Source organism: Malassezia pachydermatis, assembly GCF_001278385.1.
Source record: "Malassezia pachydermatis strain CBS 1879 chromosome Unknown scaffold1, whole genome shotgun sequence".
In the NCBI taxonomy this organism is placed as follows: Eukaryota; Fungi; Basidiomycota; class Malasseziomycetes; order Malasseziales; family Malasseziaceae; genus Malassezia; species Malassezia pachydermatis.
The window spans coordinates 1,419,207-1,443,858 of record NW_017253138.1 but is presented as its reverse complement, the minus strand read 5'-3'; the positions used below and the strand labels follow the sequence as shown (position 1 = coordinate 1,443,858).

Genomic DNA, 24,652 nt, shown 5'->3' with positions numbered 1-24,652 from the left:
GTGGGCGCCAGCGATCCGCGTGCTTCAACATAGGATTTAAACCGATCTGAGGTGAAAGCGTAATTCCACAATATTCTGGCGTGGTCAGCGAGGCGACAGCGGCGGGTGGCCGCGCGTCGTCTCGCATCGTGCGTCTACTGTCTACGTGTCCACAACAATGGTGTCATCCTTGACGTCTGTGGCCGGTGTGACGGCGCTCCTAGAGGAGCAAGATCCGAAACTGCAGGCTTACGCCCTGCAGAAACTGAACTCGCTAGTGGACCAATTTTGGGCCGAGCTGGCCGATTCGGTGGCGCGTATTGAAGAGCTGTACGAAGATGAATCGTTCCCTGAGCGTCAGCTGGCTGCGTTGGTCGCCTCCAAGGTATACTTCTATCTTGGAGAAATGGAAGATGCGCTTAGCTTTGCTTTGGGTGCGGAAGCCTTATTTGATGTTGAGCAGCGTACCGAGTATGTTGAGACTGTGGTCTCCAAGGCCATTGATCAATACATCGAACAGCGCAGTGCCAGTCCCAGCGACGGTTCTACTGGGAAAGGTGATACAAGTGCGCGTCTTGCTGCGATTGTAGACAAGATGGTCCAGCGTTGTATGACGGGCAAAGAGTACCGCCAAGTGTTGGGTATTGCGTTGGAGGCACGTCGCCTGGATATCATTCAGCAGGTCTTTGATTCAACGCAGGACCGTGAGTTATTGGTCTACGTGCTGGAAATGGTCATGAGTGTTGTGCACGCACGCGATGTGCGCCGTCAGGTCCTTGAGCTGCTTGTGCAACTTTTCCCCTCGCTAAGCGAGCCTGATTACTTCTCGACGGCGCAGTGTTACGTGTACCTCAATGAGCCGAAGCGTGTCTCAGAGCTTTTGCGCTCATTGCTAGACAAGGCCACCTCTGATGAACGCTCTTTGTTGATTGCGTACCAGACTGCCTTTGATCTCGTGGAAGGTGCCACGCAGGAGTTCTTGCATCATGTGCAGACTGATTTGCAGGCTACCGCTGGTAATATTGCCAATGCTGAGCAAGTGGTGCGTATCTTGCAGGGTGAAGAGTCGATCCGTCTCTTCCGTGCATTCCTGCACCGTGCGAATCACGCCGACTTGGCCATTTTGAAGTCGACCAAGGATGCGCTCGATGCCCACTACAGTGCATACCACTCTGCTGTGAGTTTGTCCAATGCCTTCATGCATGCAGGTACGGGCAGTGACCAGTTCCTGCGCGAGAATCTTGAATGGCTTGCGAAGGCCTCCAATTGGAGCAAGTTTACTGCCACAGCGGCGCTCGGTGTCCTGCACCGCGGAAGTCTGCAAGAAAGCATCTCGATTTTGCAGCCGTACCTCCCGCCCGAGGGTGGCGCAGCGTCTACGAGTATCTACTCCGAGGGCGGTAGCTTGTTCGCTCTGGGTCTTATCCATGCGAATCACGGTGCCCCGATTTTGGATTTGCTGACGAAGACTCTGCGCTCCAACAATGCGGAGGTCGTGCAGCATGGCGCTGCCCTTGGTCTGGGCGCTGCGGGCATGGCCACGGAAAATGAAGAAGTATACGAGGAGCTGCGGAATGTGCTGTACACTGACTCGGCTGTGAGTGGCGAGGCGGCTGGCTATGCGATGGGCATGGTATACCTAGGCACAGGCTCTGCGCAAGCGACCGAAGAGATGATGCAGTACGCACAGGAGACGCAACACGAAAAGATCCTGCGTGGTCTCGCGATTGGTATTGCGCTCTTGCATTATGGTCGTGAGTCCGCGGCGGATGCTACGATCGATGAGCTGCTATCACACAAGGATGCGATTTTGCGCTACGGTGGTGTGTATACCATGGCCCTAGCGTATGCTGGCACAGGCCACAATGCTGCTGTGCGTCGTCTCTTACACGTGGCCGTGTCGGATGGCAGCGACGATGTGCGTCGTGCCTCTGTGATTGCGCTAGGCTTTTTGCTATTCCGCTCACCTGAGCATATGCCGGAGATGGTCCAGCTTCTGAGTGAGAGCTACAACCCACACTTGCGGTACGGTGCTGCGCTTGCTCTTGGTATTGCTTGCGCTGGTACCGGTCTGGATGCGGCGTTGGATCTACTGGAGCCACTTACGAAGGACACGGTCGATTTCGTGCGTCAGGGTGCCTGCATTGCCATGGCCATGATCTTGGTCCAGCAGAACAATGTGCTGAACCCTCGTGGCGAAGCTGCTCGCACGACCTTTGACAAGATGATTCATGAAAAGCACGAAGAGGCGATGGCCAAGTTTGGTGCCGCGCTGGCGCAGGGTCTGATTGACGCTGGTGGCCGGAATGTGACCATTAGCTTGCAAGGCCGAGGCGGTAGTACCAATATGGCAGCCGTGGTGGGTATGGCCCTCTTTACCCAGTACTGGTACTGGTTCCCCATGGCGCACTTTGCGTCGCTCGCGTTGACGCCCACGGCGATTCTTGGTGTGACCAAGTCGCTGGAACTGCCAGCGTGGGACATTCTTTCGCATGCTCGTCCCAGCCTGTTTGCGTACCCTCCGCCTGTGCAGACACAGACAGAAAAGAAGCTGGAGAAGGTCGAGACAGCCGTGCTTAGTACGACGGCCAAGGCGCAGGCCCGTCAGCGCACCAAGGCGAAACAAAAAGCTCAAGCCGCCTCGGCAGGCGAGGCGGACATGGACGTGGATGCGCCCAAGCCCACAGGAGAGAAAGCTACTACCGATGAGGCAAACGCGGCAGAGGCTTCCGACAAGGAGAGCGCCAAGGCAGCGGCACCTAGCCACGCCGATGAGCCAAAGGAGGAGCGCATTCCCAACGGTTCGCGCGTGACAGTCTTCCAGCTCAAGTACCTCTCGTGCCCCGCTGAGGCACGCTACGTCCCTGTCCGCCCATGGACCACGTCATCGAGCTCGCAGGCTGCACCAGAGCCGGCCGCGGCGCGTCAACTGGATTTGTCAGTGACAGGGGGTCGTGGTGGTATCGTACTCCTATTGGACCGCGAACCTACCGCGCCGTTTGTGCCGGCTGTGCCGGATGACAGTGCGAATGATGCGAGTGCGACAGCCACCGCGGAGGAACATGCGCAGGCAGCGGCTACGTTGGCCTCGACGTCGGATGACGCGGATGCGCCTGCCGAGGCTACAGGTGTCGCATCGTCTGCTTCTGCCCAGGAGCCTGAGGATGCGCCGAAGCCCGTGGCTGATGAAGACGTCGATATGGACGAGCAGGCCAAATAGAGCGACGATCGACATTTCATATACTCAGCCCCCCTTTTACGTAGCTCTATATGATACTGCGTAGCAATGCGTCGAGACGAGCGGGTAGCGACGGGTCGGTTTGCCAATGGATCACCATCCGTCCTGTGCCTAGCGTGATCGGCGGGTCCAAGGCGGCGGCTTGTTGGACAAGGACCTTTTCGTCCAGGACGGAGGTGTCCCAACGGAAAAAGATCATATTGGTCTCCACAGGCACCAAAATCCGCGCGCCATGCGATTGTAGTACAGCGGCTACGCGCTGGGCCAGGGCATGGGTGGCTCGTAGCTTGGGCCACGTCTCATGCAGAGCCGCGTGAGCCGCCGCAGCTACGACACCTGTCTGGCGCATACCACCGCCCATCATTTTCCGGAGATAGTGGACAGTGCCTATCACTGTAGCGGGTCCTACTAGAATCGACCCGATCGGCGCTCCAATCCCTTTGCTCAGACACAGACTCACAGTATCAAACGGCTTACATAGATCACGTAGAGGCATCCCTGTCTCCGCCGCTGCATTCCAAAGTCGTGCGCCGTCCAAATGCAGTTGGATATCGTGAGCGCGAGCAAATGTAGCAATTCGCTTGATTTCATCCTGAGGAAAGATGGTACCGTGCAATGTGTTTTCCAGACTGATGATGCGTGTACGTGGCGCTGTGATGCTCAGCACTGTGTTCGCATGCTTCTTCACGTCGTCCAGTGTCAAATGATGCCCATTGGAAGGGACGACAGGCGTCGTAGAGGCATGTGAATTCGAGGCAATACCTCCAAGCTCGCTTGTATATATATGTGCACGGTGATCACACAGCACCGAGGAAGGCAAGGCATGCGAGCCTAGCAAGGCACGCAATGCGAGTTGGTTGGACTGGGTGCCACTGGGTAAAAAGATCGCACTTTCTTTCCCTGAAAGCTGGGCTACCAACGTCTCCAGCTGCATTGTAGGCACATCGTTACCAAGCACATTGTCTCCACACACAGCCGTTGCCATAGCCGCTCGCATGCGTTCGGAAGGCAGCGTCACGGTATCGCTCATGACATTGAACTTGATATGGTCATACGCCTGCTCTTCCTCCGCAGCGGACGGCGGCATGGGTGCCGGCACCAAAGGCAGCAAAGGCTCTGGTTCTGCTACGTCCACTTGGTAGCGCGGGATATGCGCCTGTTCCTCAGCCAGGTACATGGTGACAGCAAACAGGTACGAACGAGGGGCCGTGCATAGCTCTAAGCGTGGCGTAAAGGCCCTGCAGCAGCCTTGTCATTTCCTGCACGTGAGCCGGCCGAGCCCCCCAGGCTGGTTCAAATGGCGTGTTGGATGGCCAGCTTCCTTGGCGACACATGACGACACCCCGCGTGCTCGTGATCGGCGGCAATGGCTTTGTCGGTATGTTAGCACTCTTCTTATGTATACAGGCTCTGCGGTATGCAAGCAAGCCATTGCTCGTGGGTGGAATGTGGTGAGCATCAGTGGTAGTGGGCGCCCTTTCCGTACGCAGCGTGGCCACGCGCCAGCATGGACGGAATCGCCCCGCATGCAATGGCGTAAAGCGGATGCTTTTGATCCTGCTACATACCGTGATATTGCCGCTGAGTGTACAGCGGCCGTGCACACGATGGGCATTTTACTGGAGTCGGCGTACAAAGGGGAGAAAGGCTCGACAGGCGGTGCGCTTGCTGGGCTCGCCAAAGGATGGGGCTTGTCCAGCGGCGCCAACCCCTTGGCGGAAGATGGGCATGGTGGTAGCCTGACCTACGAACGCATGAACCGCGATGCTGCGCTGCTAGTAGCGCAGACCTTCAAAGACGTACAATCCCAGGCGCAACGTTCGCATGTCCCGTTTGTATACCTCTCTGCGGAAGACATTATGCGTCCCCTCATTTCGTCCCGCTATATTTCTACCAAGTATGAGGCGGAGCAATCTATCACCGCCATGGCTGACGATGTCCTTCGACCTATTCTCATGCGCCCTGGCCTCATGTATCACCCGCATCATCGCCCGTGGACCACTGTCCCGGCCACAATGCTGGACGCTTCCTGCCATCTACACAAACTGCGCACTAAGCTCAAGCTGCCCATCCCTCTGCCTGCGGACCTGCTGCAGAGCTCATGGGCACCGACAGCCCTACGTCCCTTGGCCGGCGCTCTGGTTACGCCACCGCTTCATGTGGATACTGTAGGTGTGGCCATCTGCGAGGCGATTGAGAACCCTGCTATCTATGGTGTGCAAGCTACCGCCTCGATTCGTCAGCTGGCCGGATGGCCCTCCGAGACGGAAGCGCCGTAGTCCTCCTCCTATAGGTTGTTGCTCCACGTCCACGCACCTATCAAGGTTGCATCTCCTTCGCACGGACAAACGTGGAGGGAAGAACCCCATGAATGCTTAGTCACATGCACGTGCCCATCAGGGGATAACGGACCTACCCCCGGTCGGCTCGGTCTCCTTGAGGTAGGAGCTTGGCGTAGATCATGTCGCTCTGGTCCGGATTTACACTGTACGTACGATACCTAGGTGAAGGAGGCAGCTAACACATGCAGTTATGTGTCGAAAGGTATGTTATTCACATTCGCCAGTTTTGTCTGGCTGAATGAGTGGGATGGACTGTGCTAACCTATAGACACCTACACGTTCGTGCCGAACAAGAGTGAGTCTGGTCGCAAAGCCCAGAAGCTTATTATCGATCGACGGAACGATGCTATTGAGCTGAAGCGTACGTATTCAACGCCTCTGTGCGCTTACCTATAGCGGTGATTATCGGTGGGGAGCCGCCGAAGCACGATAAGCAGTTTATTGTACACGGCATTCTCGGTATTGTGTCTCTTCACACGAGTGATTTCTTGGTCGTCATCACAAACCGTAAGCGTGTGGCGCATATCCTGAACTCGACCATCTACCTTGCGACGGACTTCCGTCTGTTGCCTGTGCGCAGTGATGCCAACCCGACGTTGCTCAGTCACCCGATTGAGCGTCGCTTGATTTCGCTCGTGAAGGAGTCGCTGTACTCTGGACCGCTGTACTTTAGCTACGAATTTGATCTGACCAGCAGTATGCAGCGTCAGATGCAGCAGGGCGCCGGCTTGTCTAGCGCCTCTGTGCCGCTGTGGAAGCGTGCGGACGAACGTTTCTTCTGGAACTTCCATTTGCAAGAACGTTTCATTCAGCATGCTCAGCAGAACCCGGATGAAGACATGTCTGCGTTCATTATGCCGGCCATGTTTGGTTTCCTCGAAGTGAAGCTGGTGACGATCCAAAACCGCTCGTTCGTGTTGGGTCTGATTGCCCGTCGTTCGCGCCATCGTGCAGGTACGCGCTACTTCTCGCGTGGCTTGGACAAGGACGGTAACGTGTCCAACTACAACGAGACGGAGCAGTTTGTGCTGCTGGACCCGCCGAGTCTGCACCAGCCGAAGGACATGGAGGATGTGGAAGGCCGGATCCGTATGAGCTTTATCCAGACGCGTGGTAGTGTGCCTGTGTACTGGGCAGAGATCAACAACCTGCGTTACAAGCCGGATATGATTATTCCTGACAACCCGCTTCTTGATGCGTCGTTTGAGAAGCACTTTACGAACCAGGTTGCCGTTTACGGCAAGAACTACCTGGTGAACTTGGTGAACCAAAAGGGATACGAGAAGCCGATCAAAGATGCCTTTGAGAAGGCGGTACGACACTTGGATCATCCGTTGGTGAACTACACATACTTTGACTTCCACCACGAGTGCAAGGGTATGAAGTTTGAAAATGTGTCCGTGCTTGTGGACCATCTCCAACGGGAAGGTCTTTCGTGCCACGACTACTTCTCGCTTGACACGACGGGTGCTCCGCGTCTGCAGCTGCAAAAGTCGGTGGTTCGTACGAACTGCATGGACTGCTTGGACCGTACCAATGTGGTGCAAACGACACTGGCTCGGTGGGTGCTGAATGACCAGCTGCGCTCTGTGGGGATCTTGACTGAGATGGACCGTGTGGAAAACCACCCGAAGTTCCTGCATGTTTTCCGTAATGTGTGGTCGGACCATGCCGATGTCATCAGCAAGGCCTACTCGGGCACCGGTGCGCTGAAGACCGACTTTACGCGTCTCGGCAAGCGTACAGCAGAGGGTGTGTTGCAGGACGGTCTCAACTCGCTTACACGGTATATGAAGAACAACTTCTTTGACGGCAAGCGTCAAGATGCGTACGACCTTATTACGGGTGCCTGGGATCCCAAGACCAACGTGCCGTACACGGATACACGTACATGGTGTGTGCGATTGATGCCGTGGCTTCTGTACTTGAGCTTGTTCTTTATTATTGCTGCGCTGTGCCTGCCAGAGGGAGAGCCTCTGCGCCCGTACCGTGTGGACACGGGTATGGTCCCGATGTTTGTGCTTGTGTGGGTGCTGGTCTTGCTCTTTGCGCTGCGCTTCATTTGGCAGCACGGTGTGGAGTATGTGGGATGGCCGACGCTCAACCGCCCTGAGAAGCTCATGTACTTCACTGGCCCTGGCTACATTTCAGGGTTGCGTGGCCACAAAGGTGCACCGAATGATCCCAAGGTGCTCAAGAAGGCCCAGGCGGCCGCGAAGAAGCAGCAGTAGATAGTGTGTAGTGGGCCGCCCCAGTCGTGGTTGTATCGGTCGCAGGCCAGAGAGTGCATCACGTGACACAAAAGTCTGCGTCGTCGTAGGCGACGCAGTCGTGCGGCGGCGAGGGGCGCGCCTGGGTTGACCAGCGCGATGTTTTGTGCGAGTACGTGGGGGTGTGGCTAACGTATAGTCTCTGGTGAGGCGCCGAAAGAGCCTGTGGTCTCGAAAAAGAGTGGCCACTTGTACGAAAAGCGGCTCATTGAGCAGTATGTGGCAGAGCATGGTAAGGATCCTGTCACAGGCGAACCGTTGACAGAGGATGACCTTATCCCTTTGCAGTCGTGTACGTACGCGCGACCACGTTCGCTAACTCAACCAGCTCCTCGAACGGCATTTCCACGCCCTCCGACGCATTCGTCGGTACCTTCGCTGCTGACAGCGCTGCAGAATGAGTACGATGCTATGGTGTTTGAGACGCTGGCGCTGCGGAAGCAGTATGAAGCGGCTCGGCAGGATCTGGCGAATGCGCTGTACACCAACGATGCAAGTATGCGCGTGATCGCGCGCCTGATGAAAGAACGAGATGATGCGCGGGAAGCGCTGGCGAGTGTGCACCAGTCGCTGGGCCTGCCGGCGCAGACGGCCGAGGCGACGACCACGGACGATGTGGATATGGATGCGGCAGCTGATGCGCCTCACACGGCTTTCCCTTCGGACATGCTTGCACAGATTGACGAGACGGCATCGCGTCTCTCGTCCGAGCGTCGGGCGCGTATCAAGCGCGGAGCGTCGGACGCGTCGTACCCTACGACAGAGAGTGTATCGTCGTTGCATGAAACAGCGTCGATCCCATCGCTGCATGGCGCCTCCTCGCCTGGCATCACGGCGCTGGATGTGAGTGCGAATGGACAGTGGCTACTTACGGGCGGCAAGGACAAGCATGTGCTGGTGATCGACCGTGAGAGTGAAAAAGTGCTCTCGACGCTCAAGGGGCACACCAAGCCTGTGACGGCCGTGGCCTTCTCTGGCCGCAGCAACCCCTTGGTGGGGCACGAGGCAGCGGACGCGGCGCCGGCGCCTGCCTACGCTGTGAGTGCGAGTGCGGATAAGACCGTGCGTGTGTGGCGCCATGAGGCGGAGGGGACGTTCCGCCTGGCGCATACGTGGAAAAGCCACACGGCCGAGGTGACAGGCGTGGACGTGCACCCCACGGATGCGTTGGTCGGCAGTGCTTCGCGCGATGGATCGTGGGCGCTCCACTCTCTTGAGACGGGCGAGCGCTTGTTGCATGTGACGCAGCCCTCTACCTCGGACGACGAGGCTGGGTACGAGTACGAATCGTTTGCGTTCCATCCCGATGGTCAGCTGGCTGCGACGGGTACCGCCGATGGCGTGATTCGCGTGTGGGACATCAAGCAGGGCCGGCAATCGGCGCTCTTCCGGACGGATGCCGGGCGCGTGCACGCCTTGCACTTTTCGCAGAATGGCTACCTTCTCGCAGCAGCCTCGGACCAGGCAGCCGAGGTGCAGATTTGGGACTTGCGGAAGTTGGCGCTCGCGCGGCGTGTGGAGGCCGCCTCGGCGCCCGCCCAAGTGCGCTTTGATCCTACGGCGCAGTTCCTCGCGGTGGTCGGCGCGGCTGTGCGTGTGTACGGCGGGAAGACGCTCACGCTGTGCGCTACGATGGACGTAGGCGACGCCCGCATGACCAGTGTGCAATGGAGTCCCCGCGACGGCGCGCTCCTTGTGGCTGGCATGGACCGTACCGTGCATATGTACACGCCCTAACCTATGTAGTTGACATGCGTATTTATTTCCTTCTAGGCTAGCGTGGCCCGCGCCGCCTCTACGTACGCGCGAATTTTCGCCGGGTCTTTCTGCCCGTCCGTTTCGACGCCTGAGCTGGTATCGACGCCCCATGCATGGGACGTAGCGATGGCCTCTGCGACGTTCGCGGGGGTAAGTCCGCCAGCAAGGAGAAAGGGCAGCGGCTCATCGCTGGTCGCCAGCGCCTGTGCATGCTCCCATTCGAATGCGATGCCAGAGCCGCCATGACCTGTCGGCGCCGCGGTATCGAGGAGGATCACATGGTGGTAGCCGGGCCGTGTCGCTTCGCGCAGCGCTCGCTGTGCCTCGTCGGGCTTCGTGCCTGGCGCGACGTGGAACACACGCACGACAAACACGCCGGGCAAGTAGCGCGTCCAGTCCAGCGGCTCAGTACGGCCATGCAGCTGGACAACATCCAACTGCAGGGCCGTGGTCATCGTGACGATCTCGTCCAGCGGCTGATCGCGGAACACACCGACGGCCAGGGGCCGGCGTTGCGCGGCCTCCTGCAGTCGTCGCGCATGCCACGTAAACCACGTCTCGCCCAGCGGCGGCGTAGGTGCCAGGCATGATGCGGACACGGCACTGCTACGGGCGTGCACACGCGACACCATGGCGTGCGCTTCGTCGAGCGACACCGTTCGTTTGGTCCCAGGCGCGAGAATCATCCCTAGCAAGTCTGCGCCGGCATCGATCGCAACGTCGACCGCCTCTGGCGTGCGCAGACCACATACCTTGACCACAGGACGCAACGCCGTCGGTGACGGCGGCGTCCGGCCTTGCAATTCGGCCATAAAGGCGCTCTTGTTGGCGGCCCGCATAAACGCTTCGCCGACCAGGATGGCCTGCACACCCTGCGCGAGGTACTGCTCCACATCTGCCCGGCCCGCAATGCCACTGAGCGCGACCAGGATGACGCCCCGCTCCAGCGCGGCCTGGGCTAGTCGTGTGGTCGTGCCCATATCGACGTGGAAGTTGTGCAAGTTGCGATTGTTCACACCCACGACCTTGGGGTTGAGCGCCAAGGCACGCTGCATCTCTGCGGCATTGTTTACTTCGACCAACGGATCCATACCCAGCTGCATACTGTAGTCGTACAGCCGACGAAGCGTCGCATCGTCCAGCATGGCCACAATCAGCAGCACGGTATCGGCGCCAGCCAGACGAGCCTCGGCAATTTGGTATTCGTCCACAATGAAATCCTTGCGCAGGATCGCTGGGCGATGCGGCAGACGCTCAACGGCACGTCGCGCCCACGCCAAGTCTTCCAGCGTGCCTTTGAACCACGTCGGCTCGGTAAGCACACTAATGACATTTGCGCCGCCACGCGCATACGCCAACGCCTGCTCGCCCGCATGCGCCTCAGGAGCGATATCGCCCTTGCTCGGCGACGCACGCTTCATTTCCGCCATGACACCAGGCGCGCTGGGCGATGTATTGTACAACAGACGCTCGGGGAACGATACTTGCGGCGGATCGATTTGCAGCGCCAACGACCGCTCCAACTCGGCCATGCCGCGGCCCGGCACCGCCTTGGCCGCGGCGACATCCAACTTGCGCTGGCGGTAGATGCGCTGCAGGATCGTCTCTGAGGACGTGCTTGCTCGCGCCGTTGCTGCCGCGGCGGGCGCGGCCAGCGCGGAGGGGTTCTCTTTCCAGGTACCGCCACGCCATTGCAAAAAGTTCTTCATCATCTCGTGGCCATGCTCACTCATAACACTCTCCGGATGGTACTGCACCGCCTCCACCGTGTACTCCTTATGACGCACACCCATGAGCACATGCGTCTCGGTCCACGACGTCGCTTCCAAGCACGACGGCATCGCGATGATGTCCGCCGCCAAGCTATGGTAGCGTGTCCCGACAATTGGCTCTGTACCTAGACCGGCAAACAGACCACGCCCATCGTGCTGGATCATCGACGTCTTGCCATGGAAAATCTCGCCAGCGGAGCCGACCTTGCCTCCGTTGGCCACGACCGTGCACTGCAGACCCATGCAAATGCCCAGGATCGGAATGCGGCCCTGGAACCGCTCAATACAGGCCAGCGAAATGCCCGCATCCGTCGTGGGATGACCAGGGCCCGGGCTGATGACCAGGTTCACGGGGTCCAGCGCCTCAATCGCCTCGAGTGTGACTTGGTCATTACGGAAAATCACCAAGTTCGCACCGCACTCTACGAGGAATTGAACGACGTTGAACGTAAAACTGTCATAGTTATCAATCATAACCGTGATCCCCTGACCCGCGCGAGGCGGGCTCGGAATGCAGATACGGCCATCGGTGCCTTCCTCGAATGCCGACATGGACGATGACAGGCCTGCGCTGGGCTGCGCACCTCCACTGCCTGCTCGCCTGGTCGCTCGCTGGCTGACTCAGGCCAGTCGTTCGCCATCACGTGGCCACCCGCGGCCGTGCATCTCGTCGTGGGTCAGCGTCGCGCGCCGCTGCGACGCTCGGTCGTCGGTCTTCTACGCCTGCACTGGGGACGGGGGCTCATTATGTCGCGCGAGGCTCATACACTGATTCTCGTGCATGATGCGCATCATATTTATGCCGGCATCGGGATTCACGACCCGTTTGCGCGACCGGATGTTGTACGTACTCCCCATCGACTCACGTCCAGGTGATCGATACGCGTGTAGGTCGACAGTGCGATGGCACGTATATCACCTACGACCAAACAGTACACCCCACAGCGGTAAGTGATGTGTTATGGGAGTACCCGATTGAGAATGGCGTCGTGCGCGACTGGAAGGCCGTGGAGACATTGTGGTACGTTACGGCATAGCTTACCGCAGGCGCTATGTGCTGGAAACCAAACTTCATATCAAGCCAGCGGAAAACACATACTATCTCATGCTCGCTCTCCCATCGCCCGTGTCTCGCGATGTGTACGAGGAAAGTGCACGTCTTCTTTTTGAGCAGTTCAATGTGCCTGCGCTGTCCATGAGCGAGATTCCCCTTATGGCAGCGTACGCGGTAGGTGTGCTCAATGGTCTCATGATCGATGTGGGCTTCAATGATACGCGTGTCAGCGCGGTGAGCGACTGCATGGCCGTCCCTAGTGCCTCGTTGGTCACCAAGCTTGGCTTAATTCACTGTGCGTGGTGGCTTGCGTACCTGCTCAAGCAAGAGACGGACGTCGTGCAGGCCGTGGAGCCTGTTGCGCGTGGCCAGTTGGATGCAGCCCTGTGGGAATTGGCCCAGGACCTGATCGCGAACAAGCACGTGTATGTAGACGCGGAGGCGGCGCCCGTGGTCGACGAGGACGAAGGCGTGTTGGACGTGGCGCAGGCCTTGGTCGAAGGGCGAGAGCACGATGTCGTCGAAGAGCGGGAGCGACAGAAAAAGATGCCGGCCAAGCCAGCTGCCGCGACGTCGACGTCAAATGCCACTTCATCAAGTGTCGTGACAGTGACCTTCCGTGACGTCGCTGTGCCGGTGGGCACGGTCCGAACGCGCTTCCATGAGCCGCTTTTGCGGCCTGCGTTGCTGGACCGTGTAGTGCTGGATGTGCCTATGCCATACTCTGTGCGTGATGCGCAGCGTGCACGCCGTATTGGCGGTGAGCCGGCGTGCCTCTCTATCAGCGATGCGGCCGCATGGGCTGCCAACAATGTCCACCCCATGGAGCGAAGGCCAGCGTTGTGGGAGAACATAATTTTCACAGGTGAAGGCTCGATGATCAAAGGCCTGCCGAACGAGCTGATGCAGAGTTTCTCGTCGCACATGACGACCGAGTCAACGGAGCTCTCGCAGGTGATCGGAGAGCCGCATCCATGGCAGCCGCACAATGCACGTCTACTGCGCATTCCCGACTACTTTTCGGCGTTCAAAGAGCGCATGGACTTGGCGCCGTACCTGGGTGCTACGATCTTTGCCAAGCTTGTGTTTGGTGACTTGTCGGGCCGCAACTATATCACGAAGAAGCAATACAATGAAGGCGGGCCTTCTGTCGCGTTCGCGATGGGCAGTGTGTAGGAGGGATCGTAGTCGTACATGGCATCATGTGTTTGCATAGACACAAGAGACTGCGACTGAGACGCGCCAGGGTAGAGTTTGTGGGTTGTTACATACATCTATACGCCATCACTTACACAGCCGACTTCACCAGATCACACACCGAGTTGAGAAGCGCCTCGACGTCATCGGGCGTCCTGGCCTCGGCATAAATACGGACCACATCCTCTGTGCCACTCGGACGCACAAAGGCACGGCCATTCGGCGTCCTCTTGACCACGGCATCGATCTTGTCTTGCAGACCGTGCGGCTGATCCAAGCGACGCTCTGCATCGCTCGTCTGGAACACAAAGCGATCGGGCACTTGGATCTTGGCCAAGCGGTTCGGTAGATCCTCGTAGCAGCTGTCCCACAAGTATGCATCCCAGCCATTCATCGTAAGGATATAGAGCACCAGCAGCAAGTCGGAAATGGCGTCACCCACCGCCTGGTTGATCAGAATCGGCAGCGTGCGCAGCTTGTGCAGCGAGTCCTGGCAGCCTTCCTTCGCAAGGCGGTTCGCCATATCGATCATGACCATGGTGTACGGCGAGAAGAGGACCGTACCGTGGCCATTCGCCTCAAAGTACACACCGATATCGTGCCGCTCAGCTGCATGGTGGAGGTGCTTCACACCGGTCTTGGTGCACGTAATGGGCACGCGCTTGGCCAGGTACTCTGTCGAGGCGCCATTCGCGTACGCCGTCTGCACACAGCCCAGTTTGATATCGAGCTTAGCTGCCTTGCAAAGCGTCGCGAGGTAGTCGGTCGCCAACGTAGCAATCTTGTCACCGTCGAGCAGATGGAAGCTCTCTGGCTTGCTGGCTGGGCCCGTCAGGTAATAGAACACAATACGGTCCGCATCGCCATCAAACGAGCACAGCAGCGTGTCTTCCTTGACACTCGGCTCGTTCTCGTAGCCCAGCGGCATGCGCTGGTTCGTCTTGACAAAGTCGGCACCGCATCCGTTGTTCAATGCGCCCGTTTTGCCGACGTCCGTACGCAAGAGTGTGACGTCTACAAGGTCTTTTGGAAGCAGATCAAGCAGGCCCTGCATGGCCTTGGCGCCTACACCGTTGGCACAGTCCACAACGACCGGGAGCTTGACTTTCTGGCCGCCAAGCAGTTCCTGGAAGGCGCCCGCCAGCTTCTTGTAGTAGCCCATCTCATCAGGGTGGCCGTACGGGTGATCCGTCGCTTGGGTGTTGTGTGCCAGCACAAGATAGTGCAGCTGCGGCGTAGTCAGCATACCGCCGTCAACGATCTCAGCGTGCATGGCATGCAGACCATCAAGCATCGCCTTCACAAGCCTCGACGAGGAGGGACGTGTGTCGTAGCCAAATACAATACGGGGCGTCATCGACGTATCCAGGCGGTGCTCGTGCACGATCTTCGTCAGCTCCAGCACCACTGCCTCATCACTCGGCGCATTGGCGACTTGCGAGCAGATGCCTTCCCACTCGGGTGCGAGCATTTCGCCACGTGTGTCGACAATCTTCACACCGTTGTCCTCCTCAGGGTTATGCGATGCGGTAATCATTACACCGATGAAGCGCCCTTCCTTCACCAGACTACGAAGGGCCGCGACCAGTCCGATACGGAAACAGGTACTGTCGAGAATATCGGCCCTGCACTCGGTTAGTATGCTTCGCCTCTCGTTCCACGTACTTTGTCCGGAAACCAGCCGTACCATATGTATACTTAATGTCCGGTTTAGGGTGCGCCTTCGACGCCGCGATAATGTCCTTCTCGTGCAGCATGGTAGTGCAAGGGAAGTGTCGGGGACCGCCCATCCACGTGACGCGTTGGCGTATCGGCCAGAAGCGCACGTACCTCCGCCGTGGTTGTTCTCTAGGAACATGCAGGCTGTATTACAAAAAGTGACGCGATCTTTGCCTTGGTTCGTGTTGGAGCCGGCCAAGTACATTCTCGGCGATACGTGTTACCAGAGCTTGGTGTGGGATGTAAACTATACGGATGTCGCCTGCCTACGACTTGGCCTATCCAAAGGCTTGGGCCTCGGCATTGTGGTGTTTGGCAGCATCATCAAGTTCCCCCAGATTTACAAGATCGTGCATGCCCGCAGTGCCGAAGGCATTAGTCTCGCCATGTACATTCTCGAAGTCATTGCGTACACGATTAGCTTGGTGTATGCCATTCGTCTTCGCATTCCTTTTAGTACCTATGGTGAAAATGCCAGCTTGACAGTGCAAAGTACGTCGACCCTGCATGCAGCTTACCACAGATATGGTCATTACTCTGCTCATTATTGCGTACTCACCTATGGACTCGGTCTCGCGCCGCGTCACGACGTTTTGCCGGGCTCACGGGATCTCGACCAATGCCTTGTATGTCGCAATCGGTGCTGTCCTCATGGTCGTCGGCTCTCTCGCGCTGATCAGCGAGCGAACGGTCGCGCCGCCATTGCTTCAGTTCTTGCAGGGCCTCACGATCCCTGTGTCGCTTGCATCGAAAGTACCTCAGATGTTGGAGCTGCATCGTTCTAAGGCCACTGGGGAGCTAAGTATCCTTGTCGTGTTTGCACAGCTTCTCGGCACGATGGCCCGTGTGTTTACGACGCTCACCGAGACCAACGACCGCCTTCTCTTCTGGGGCTTTGCCCTCGCGACGATTTTCAATGCGGTGATTGCTGTACAAGTGATTCTCTACTGGAACGGCAACGCAACCAAGGCTGCGCGCTTGCACGAGAACCGGTGGTTCGAATCGCCCAGCACGCCCAATTCACGCCGCTTGTCGGAGCTGCCGCTGGTCGCCCCACGCTCTGTGTCTTCGAATACCAAGCGCGATTAATGACGAAGATAGAGTGCCATCCCCGTACATATGACGAATACCAACATACTCATGTAGACAGGCGCCATGTCATCGCCGGGTAACAAGGCACTGGCCAGCACAGGCGCTAGGATCCCCGCAGCGCGGCCCAAGGCACTGGCTATCGCACAGGCTGTGCCACGCACCTGTGTCGGAAACATTTCGGGCGTGGTCCCGTACAAAATCGCATAGGCTGTATTCGCCGTAAACGAGACGCTGATCCCAGCTATGCGAATCGCCAGTGAGGAGCGTGCGCACGCGAACAACAGCAGGCTCAGCGACGTCGCACCGAGCATGCATGGCATCGCATACGTAGCGCCTGTGCGGAGCCACGCAGCGGCGCACAGACTGGCAGGTACCGAGCTCACAGCGTACCAAAGCACGTCATGACTTACATCCGCCTGTTTGCGCTGTAGGAGAAGGGGGTATAGAGCGTTAAACATTGTGAAGCCTAGCGACATGTTCGCCCACAGAAGCCATACCATGTACGTGGTTCGACGGCATGGACGCGAGACGAGATGGCCGACTTGTTCACGCCATGGCGCTGGATCTGGCTCGTCGTGGATCCATGCCTCGTCTTCATCGAGTGTCGAGGTAGCCTCTAGGACAAGGGCCATATCATCCCAACGGCCTTGCGCTGCTAGGAACCTTGGGCTTTCGTATGTCGTCGACCCCCACCGCCGAGCGATGGCGGCGGCCAAGGTCAGTCCGCTGAGCACCAATACCAGGTGTCGCCACGCTTGTGCACACGATGCATCGTTGCAGGCGGGGAGGATTGTGTAGGCGAGGCCCGCGCAAATGACAGAGCCTAGGGCAAAGCACACCGACAGCCCTGTGAGCCAATGGTGCAAAGCGTGCGGCAACGACTCTAGCAACAGCGTCCCATCGATAGGCATGCTTCCCCCGATCCCTGTGCCAAGAACGATACTGAAAAAGCAAGCCATCAAGTACGTCGGCGCCATCGAGAGCCCAAGACCACCGAAGGCGGCAACAAGAAGGGTGGAGCGGTACACGCCATGCCGGCCTTGCTGGTCTGCCCACACGCCCCATCCCAGCGCGCCGATCATCATGCCAGTAAACATACTCGCTGTCATGAGCCCAATACGCGCATCGGGAATGTGCCAGGTGGCTCCGCATAAGTCGGATCGGTCGACATACCTTGCAGCGACGGCAGGCTCATCGCTACGCCTTGGAGCCACATCTGCGTAAGTTATGCACGATCGCGTACATTATCAGCGGCCCATCCCAGTCCACATAGCACCTACTGTGAGTGGCACCGCACTTCACGTACCCACAAGCGCACATGGTACCCGCGCGCGTTCCCCCACGCACCACGACGCCCGAGTGCGGGGGTCATGGTGTCAGTGGGGAAGCGGCGTTTCCTATCACGTGATGGAAGAAAAGAAAAGGGAGACTCAGGGCTCGTGGCTGGCAGCTACGACGACGACGAAGATGAGCCACGCTGACAGTGCTGCATCGGTAGCGCGCCGTGACGAAGCGAGCAAAGAGGCGGAGGAGGCCGAGCGCATGCAGATGACGGAGGCCGACCAGGAAATGCTGAACATGGACTCGGACGTCATTGAAGAAGTGCAGCTGGATGGTCTTGTGCTGATGAAGATCATTAAGCACTGCAAGGACAACCATGCTGCGAATGGCAGCAATGCGTGGGGTGCGTTGCTTGGTATGGATGTGGGCGGTACGTTGGAGGTGTCGAATGTGTTTGGTCTCCCTGGCGCACGCAGCGAGCGTAGTGAGGAAGAGGAGCGCAACACGCGTTCGACGATGCAGTACATCGGCGAGATGCTCCGTCTTCTGCGCCAGGTGAACACGGAGGTCAACCCGGTGGGTCTGTACCAGGGCGCCTTCCTGGGCCCCTTCCTGAACACAGCCGTGGTCGATGGCCTGAACACACTCTCGGTGCTCATGGAGCGCGAGGGCAACCATGGCTGCGGCAAGGCCGTGCTGCTCGTGCACGACTACGCCCAACTCGCGGAGGGCAACACAGTGATCAAGGCGTACCGTATGGCGCCTGCATTTGTCGAGGCGTACCGCAAGGGCAAGTTTACCGTGCAGAGTCTGAGTGAGCACCGTTTGACGTTCTCGAACATACTAGAGGAGATTCCTGTGCACATCCACAACACGGCCCTTCTGAATGCGTTCTTGGCTACAATTACGACAGAGAATGCCCCAGCGCCGCGTATTGTGCCGCGGACTTCGAAGGAAAAGCTGATGCAACCAGCTGATATGCAGGTGCCGTCGAGTTTCATGGACTTGAACTTGGCGCTGGAGCCTGTGCTTGTGTCCACCGCTGAGTCGACGTTGGACGCGGCCGAAGCGTACGCGGCGGAAGCTGGTACCGTCGGCTACCAGGCGCGCCAAGTCGCGCGTGAAAAGGCCAAGGCGGAGGCGTTTGTGACGCGTCGCAAGGCCGAGAACGCGACGCGCGAGGCGGCGGGTCTCGCGCCTTTGCCACTCGACGAAGTGCACAAACTCTTCAAGATCCCTGCAGAGCCGAACCGTTTGGAGAGCTTGTTGCTGCTGAACCAACTGGACCAGGCGGCGCACCGCCTCACGGATACCGCTGCGCTCGGCGCTGTGCAACTGGAGGCGGCTCGCACTGGTACAGCGTAATTTTCTATATGTATGGTATTTATTTACGTAGCATCCGCGCCTCGGCGGCACGAGCCCGTTTTTCACGCTCAATGCGACGTCGCATCTCGTCCGACAGACCGGCCTCGGACATGGTGGCCATGCCCTGATCGCCCAGTCGCCGTGGGCCATGGGTGGTCGAGGCGGGCGTCGAGGCGGATGTCGCTGCGGCAGCGGCGGCAGCCGCTTCCGCCTGTGCCTTCTCTTCCAGCTTGGCGTCGCGCTCCCGCAACTTTTCGCGCATCGCCGCACGACGAGAGCGTGCTTTCGACGCTTGTGCTTCCTCCATATCTGCCGTAAGAGCCGAGGGCACACGCGCACCACCCGGTCCCATCTCATCCCACTTCCACCACGTCGGCTGCTCGGCCATCACCCGACGAAAGACAGCACGCGTAGCCTTGGCATTGCAAAGATCATACGCTGTTCGATGTGCCGTACTGCCCTCGTCTTTGAGCACAGGCAACGTAGGATCTGCGTGGCGCTCTGTGAGCAAGTACTGCACCATATCCGCCTGATCCGCAGCGGCAGCGGCCTGCAAAAGCGTAGTAGGCACTTGCCCGGTGGACTTGGCTTCGGCCTGCCGCCACCACGCCGGCAACGGTGTGTCAATCCCTGTGGCATCTGCGTACGCGGCCGGCTTGGAGTTCACGGAGGAAAGCAGCGAGGCATGCCGCTCAAGGAAATGCTCAAGCGGGCCAATCTTGCCTTTCCGCACCATGGAAATCATACGAATCCATCGCTCACGCTCACGCTGCTCTTGCACATCTTTTTGCATCTTTTTCGGGCGTGGCGGGGGTGGCGTAGGCGTGTGTTTCGCCGCATTCGCACGCAGCGCTGCCGTGACCGACGCCTGATGCGCCGCGTCGTCTTGCGCCGCGAGTTCTTCCGGCGTAAGGTGGGCCACTTTGACACGCGTGAGCTCCAGGAAGCACCGCACAATTTCTGAGAGCGTAGGACGCTGCGTAGCGATCGGGATATGAGAAAGTGTGCCTTGCGCTTGCTTGGCGTCCAACGGACTCGTTTCATGGCCAGTCCAGTGCCATAGCACACCGTTGGCGGCCCGCATGGAAGTGCGGACCCATACATGCTCTGAGCGTTCAATCAACGTTCGCCAGCCACGCCGCTGCAATAGTGTATGGATATCTGTGCGTAGCTGCTGCTCGCCGTACCGACGCAAATTCGCACCTGCACTCTTGGCATGCTTGCCCGCGGCGTCTTGCGCGGACTGCGAGCCACCTTGCTTCCGTCGCGTAGTGTATCGATGGAAGGTCTTGTGGGCCAAGACGACAATGGAGCGAGGCGCTTTTGCTCCGCGTGCTTCAGCACGTGCGGATAAGGGTGGGACATGCAAATTGAGGGCCATGGTCGCGATGGCAAAATGGCCGCCGCCCATCATGACAAACGTCCAGAGACGAAGAGGCGGAAGAGGGATCGACGCAGGAAGACTCTCTGCGTCCGAGGCCGCGCTGTTCTCCGACAGCGTGGCTTCGTCGTCGTCGTCGCCGCTGGAGGTGTCACTCACATCGCTGCTGCTGACGCCGGCCAAGTCACTGGGATGCAGCCAGGGCACGAGACCCTGGCCGTCCAGCACATGCATTTGCATGGCGCGACCTACCTGGTGCGTCCCTTGTAAATGCTTACCTGACCAGCCCTGTGTGCCAGGACGAATAGTGATACGTGGCGTAGTAAGGGAAGCGAGGAACGACGAAGGCTGCGTCTCGCCACTCGACGCCAGCAACACGTCACGGTACAAGCCCAGCTGCGTCTGCTCGACGTGCATGGGCGAGCCAGGTCGTGTCTCGTACCACAGGAGCGGCGACCGAAGTGCGTCGGGTAGCGCAGCGACGGAACGTGCTGCATGCGCTTCACCCTCGTCCGCGGGCGTTGTGAGTGTCAGTCGTCCCACGAGCGCAGAGAGATCGTCCTGTGTGGCGCCGTCGTCGCTCTCGTCATCGGAGCCAGTATGAAGAGAGGCGAGTTGCTCGTCTAGCATGTCGCGAGTGACAAGCGCCGGTGTCGACGCCGTATCACGCGCGCCATACTGCTTTAGGACAAGGTTGTACCGATGCCATAGACTCTGGAAATGCGAACGCTGCGCCCGAACGCTCGCGAACGGTTCACATCCAGGACACAGTGTACATGGTGGCGCACCCTGCGTAGGTTTGGCGGGGGCCGTATCAGCCGGTGCCGCTGGATCTGTCGAGGTAGGCCGGTCTTCTTGCTCGCCTTCGGCGGTGCGCAAGACCAGCGACGAGGCTAAGCCAGGGGGCAAGTCAAACACGTACATCGGTGGTCCGGGGAGACTAGGACGCCCCTGTGCCATGGTATGCGGTGTTGTCGTGCGTGGGAGTGGTAACGACATACGACGTCCACGCCACCGAATGCGCACGCGTATGGTGAAAACGGAGATCGTTCGACAGTGGAGGGACCGCCGTTCGGCCTCCTCTCCCACGCCGCCCTCTTGTCCCACAAAAAAATTCCATCGATGTACAGACCTAATAGAATGCTACAGTGTGCAGCAGAGGGTACACGTAGCGCTGCTGCTGCTCCTCTAAGATAGTATCCATATCCTCGTCGAGATCATGCGCGCGTTCAATCTAGCACGTCAGGGACACAGGCAACAAAGGACGTACCTGATCAGCCAGCTCCAGGATGGCTTTGGCGGCTTTTTGTGCCTCTTCATGGTTGTCTTTGATTTCGACATTGATGACATGCACAGGTCGATTGAGTTCGTGCCGTCGGCTCAGCAGGTCTGATGTAAGTGGATAGGCACGTACCTTCACACACGCTATCAAAGCACCGCTCTTCGCATGTAATGACCACATCGGCCACACGACGACTTTCATGCCATCGTTCTGGGGCCGTTTTGATTTTGCGGTTCCGATCCAGCATAGGTAAGAGGCCATTGGCCTCGTACAGTTTTGGATCTTTTTTCAACAAATCTTGGAACATAACTTCGTACGGTGTACCGAACGAATAGATATTGGGCTTGTCAATGGAAGGGCCAGGCAATCGTACCGCGGAGCCTGTCCCTGCCGATGTCACTTGAAAGCCAGCGTTCCTGGGGTGAGTGGACGCGAGCCACGTACTTTAATGAGTTGTGGGCCGACATGGACCGATTCTAGGCATGAGTGACACCTACACCTATACATACCTGATTGCTGGCGCATACAACGCAAAAGGCGACGTGCCCACGCGGCTCCGACTCGGACGCCATACGCACCAACGAGATGAACGTGAAACGGCTCGCTCGCGGCCGACCAGCGCGTCGGCGAGGACGTGTGGAGGGGGAAGGGGGGCAAGCTGGCCAAAAAAAAAAGAGGTGAATCGTCATCGGCCCGGGTTGTCAGGCGACGCGATGAGTCGCGGAAAGCAGTGAAGACGTTGCGCATGGATCCCTCAACACCGGCACATGTCCCCCCGGACGTGTCTGTCACGGAAGACGATGCCGAGGCTGTAGCCTCCAAATACATGGACGAGCTTGCTGCGAGGCTCTTGGCGCCCACCGAGCCCACGCGCTCGGAAGCTTCCCCACCCATGCCCGAGCCTGATTTGGACTCGACGACCGCGGCCAGCTTGGAAAAGTTCATGGCCAACCTAAAAGAGCATTTGCAGCTGGATCCAGAGGACTGGTCTGCAACAACAGGGATGGCCCCTGCGTCGTCCAGCGCGTCGACAGGTGCCATGCCGAGCACCTCAACCTCGGCCTCAGCGTCCCCCATTCCTACCTCGACCACCGTTCTACAACACACACCTCGTGAACGCGCTCATACACGCACACCCGCGGAGCATGAACGCCGGATCGCGCACGTCGTGCGTGAATACATGCGGCAAGAAGCGCATGGTGTCCCGCCAGGCGTGTCGCCTATGATGACCAAGATCAAGTGTCTTCATGCCAGTGTCGCACAGAAATCCTACGGCTCAGAGAAACGGTTTTTATGCCCACCACCTGTCGTACATATCACGGGCTCGTTGCGGTACACGCCCAACGCGCCGCTTCTTCTCATGCAGGTGCAAGGCGAAGATAGCGATAGCTTCTCGGGCGAGCAGGTGTCGCCGTTGGACGACACACAGCATGCGCGCTTTACGGAGCTCCATGTCACAGGGACAGGCAAGGCCAAGAGTTTCCGGCTGCAATTGCATTTACTCGCACCGCACGACGGCCCGGAGCCTACGAAGCGTATGCGACTGGGCCACGGTGAAACCGCGGCGGTGCGCAGTACCAGCTGGGCCAGCTTTGACTCGGCGCCCATTGGCATCATCTCCAAACCGTCCAAACGCATCGCCAAGGCCCGCAATGTGTCTGCACATATTACCAAGGACACGTCTGTGTCGCTATTCAACCGAATCAATTCCCAGACCTACCGAACCAAATACCTCTGTGCGCAAGACGGGCGTCTTTCAGCGCAAAGTCGTACATGGACGGCCTTCCGGCTGGTACTCCTCTCACGTCGGGAGGCCGCTGCGCCACGTGATACGGCCGATGAAAGTGTGCTGACCTACGGCTCGGTGATTGTGCTGATCGACCCTGCGTCTGGGGCTGCGACCGATCCCCTCATTGTATGCAAGGTCGATCGTGGGCGTATTTTGCCGCCGATCGATGGCGGTGGAGACGAAGGGCAGGAAGACGATGAGCTGAGTGCGTGGGGGGCTGTGACCCAAATGCAAAAGGTAGCCTTGCTGCGCTACATGCCCTCGGATCGCGGTGCGTGGATCTTGGATGCGCATATGCCCCGCACCTATCTGTGCGCAGGCACGCCGACACACGACACAACAGTGCGAGTAGGGGAGACGACCGATGATGCGCATTCCCTGCCTCTGACATTTGCATCCACCCAGGCCACGTCGTTGCCCTCGGGAGCGCCTGTGGACGAGGCTGAAGATGCGTTTTGTTGGACCCTGGTCGGCATTTCCCACTTTGAATACGCGTATATTGACGTGGACATGCTCGATATGCCGACTTCGTCCCCGAGTGTTGGACTTTCCCTTACCCCCTTCCCCCTTGTGACGACTATGCCCTACTATGATGCACCGACCCACAAACTCGCGATGACTGTGCAGAACTTTTTCTATGTCCGCGACTCGGCGGCCTTGCAAACGCCGCGTGAGGCGTATGCAGCCGCGCGGGCCCCCGGCGCGGCCCTGGCCCCGCTGGAGGTGTGGCTCGGTCCGCTGGGCCCTCTGATCCTTGCCTTTGCTCCGCTGCCGGACAGCGACGAAGCCGAAGTGGCTGTGCAGTTGCCCAGCCTGAAATCCATCATTGAGGCACGCGTGGATCAGGATAGCGATGCTCCGCCATCGCAATGTACATTGCCACTGCTTTTCGTGCGTGGCTATGATAGCACGATATACCATTCTGGCCGCCATGTGCTGTGCCAGGACCTTGTCGCGGTAGTTCGTGCGGCTGGCGATATTGGCGCCGCCAACGCACTACAAAAACTCAACGTCGGCTTGGGCGAGCAGGCAGGCGCTCATGAATTGCCTGCAGGGAGTGTATGGACGCTCCGTGTGATATAATAGTACATTCCACAGACTACGAAACAAAGAAGCTTGCGTACGTCGGCCTG

General features: G+C 58.6%; 13 protein-coding genes across 13 annotated transcripts; 7 read left to right on the top strand and 6 right to left on the bottom strand.

Annotated features, from left to right (window-relative positions):
- Positions 1-157: 157 nt before the first annotated feature.
- On the top strand, positions 158-3,199 carry Malapachy_3625 (rpn2-26s proteasome regulatory subunit; the record flags this gene model as incomplete). The annotated part of the gene is made up of 1 exon (XM_018138090.1): positions 158-3,199. One exon carries the CDS (start codon positions 158-160, stop codon positions 3,197-3,199), a length of 3,042 nt encoding a protein of 1,013 aa, XP_017994035.1.
- A 46-nt stretch (positions 3,200-3,245) lies between these two features.
- Malapachy_3599 (threonine aldolase) lies at positions 3,246-4,394 on the bottom strand (the record flags this gene model as incomplete). Its single annotated transcript, XM_018138064.1, has 1 exon — positions 3,246-4,394. The coding sequence occupies one exon, from the start codon at positions 4,392-4,394 to the stop codon at positions 3,246-3,248; it is 1,149 nt and encodes a 382-aa protein (XP_017994024.1).
- Positions 4,395-4,549: 155 nt separating this feature from the next.
- Positions 4,550-5,496, top strand: Malapachy_3633 (hypothetical protein; the record flags this gene model as incomplete). Its single annotated transcript, XM_018138098.1, has 2 exons — positions 4,550-4,595; positions 4,625-5,496. The coding sequence occupies 2 exons, from the start codon at positions 4,550-4,552 to the stop codon at positions 5,494-5,496; spliced, it is 918 nt and encodes a 305-aa protein (XP_017994109.1).
- A 2,432-nt stretch (positions 5,497-7,928) lies between these two features.
- Malapachy_3651 (nuclear matrix protein) lies at positions 7,929-9,566 on the top strand (the record flags this gene model as incomplete). Its single annotated transcript, XM_018138115.1, has 2 exons — positions 7,929-7,941; positions 7,969-9,566. 2 exons carry the CDS (start codon positions 7,929-7,931, stop codon positions 9,564-9,566), a joined length of 1,611 nt encoding a protein of 536 aa, XP_017994198.1.
- Positions 9,567-9,598: 32 nt separating this feature from the next.
- On the bottom strand, positions 9,599-11,911 carry Malapachy_3595 (anthranilate synthase component 2; the record flags this gene model as incomplete). Its single annotated transcript, XM_018138061.1, has 1 exon — positions 9,599-11,911. One exon carries the CDS (start codon positions 11,909-11,911, stop codon positions 9,599-9,601), a length of 2,313 nt encoding a protein of 770 aa, XP_017994027.1.
- A 195-nt stretch (positions 11,912-12,106) lies between these two features.
- Positions 12,107-13,589, top strand: Malapachy_3689 (actin-related protein; the record flags this gene model as incomplete). The annotated part of the gene is made up of 3 exons (XM_018138151.1): positions 12,107-12,202; positions 12,232-12,380; positions 12,407-13,589. 3 exons carry the CDS (start codon positions 12,107-12,109, stop codon positions 13,587-13,589), a joined length of 1,428 nt encoding a protein of 475 aa, XP_017993605.1.
- A 112-nt stretch (positions 13,590-13,701) lies between these two features.
- Malapachy_3590 (phosphoacetylglucosamine mutase) lies at positions 13,702-15,367 on the bottom strand (the record flags this gene model as incomplete). The annotated part of the gene is made up of 2 exons (XM_018138056.1): positions 13,702-15,235; positions 15,276-15,367. 2 exons carry the CDS (start codon positions 15,365-15,367, stop codon positions 13,702-13,704), a joined length of 1,626 nt encoding a protein of 541 aa, XP_017994030.1.
- Positions 15,368-15,466: 99 nt separating this feature from the next.
- Positions 15,467-16,418, top strand: Malapachy_3641 (hypothetical protein; the record flags this gene model as incomplete). Its single annotated transcript, XM_018138105.1, has 2 exons — positions 15,467-15,821; positions 15,853-16,418. 2 exons carry the CDS (start codon positions 15,467-15,469, stop codon positions 16,416-16,418), a joined length of 921 nt encoding a protein of 306 aa, XP_017994160.1.
- On the bottom strand, positions 16,274-17,793 carry Malapachy_3605 (sugar transporter; the record flags this gene model as incomplete). The annotated part of the gene is made up of 5 exons (XM_018138070.1): positions 16,274-16,389; positions 16,468-17,565; positions 17,595-17,637; positions 17,665-17,697; positions 17,728-17,793. The coding sequence occupies 5 exons, from the start codon at positions 17,791-17,793 to the stop codon at positions 16,274-16,276; spliced, it is 1,356 nt and encodes a 451-aa protein (XP_017993928.1).
- A 95-nt stretch (positions 17,794-17,888) lies between these two features.
- Malapachy_3692 (translation initiation factor eif3 p40 subunit) lies at positions 17,889-19,067 on the top strand (the record flags this gene model as incomplete). The annotated part of the gene is made up of 1 exon (XM_018138154.1): positions 17,889-19,067. One exon carries the CDS (start codon positions 17,889-17,891, stop codon positions 19,065-19,067), a length of 1,179 nt encoding a protein of 392 aa, XP_017993654.1.
- A 19-nt stretch (positions 19,068-19,086) lies between these two features.
- On the bottom strand, positions 19,087-21,408 carry Malapachy_3659 (hypothetical protein; the record flags this gene model as incomplete). Its single annotated transcript, XM_018138121.1, has 1 exon — positions 19,087-21,408. One exon carries the CDS (start codon positions 21,406-21,408, stop codon positions 19,087-19,089), a length of 2,322 nt encoding a protein of 773 aa, XP_017994204.1.
- Positions 21,409-21,580: 172 nt separating this feature from the next.
- Malapachy_3606 (phosphoprotein phosphatase) lies at positions 21,581-22,419 on the bottom strand (the record flags this gene model as incomplete). Its single annotated transcript, XM_018138071.1, has 5 exons — positions 21,581-21,682; positions 21,719-21,837; positions 21,863-22,146; positions 22,175-22,206; positions 22,240-22,419. The coding sequence occupies 5 exons, from the start codon at positions 22,417-22,419 to the stop codon at positions 21,581-21,583; spliced, it is 717 nt and encodes a 238-aa protein (XP_017993926.1).
- Positions 22,420-22,475: 56 nt separating this feature from the next.
- Malapachy_3683 (transcription factor) lies at positions 22,476-24,602 on the top strand (the record flags this gene model as incomplete). Its single annotated transcript, XM_018138145.1, has 1 exon — positions 22,476-24,602. The coding sequence occupies one exon, from the start codon at positions 22,476-22,478 to the stop codon at positions 24,600-24,602; it is 2,127 nt and encodes a 708-aa protein (XP_017993601.1).
- Between the last annotated feature and the right edge of the window lie 50 nt (positions 24,603-24,652).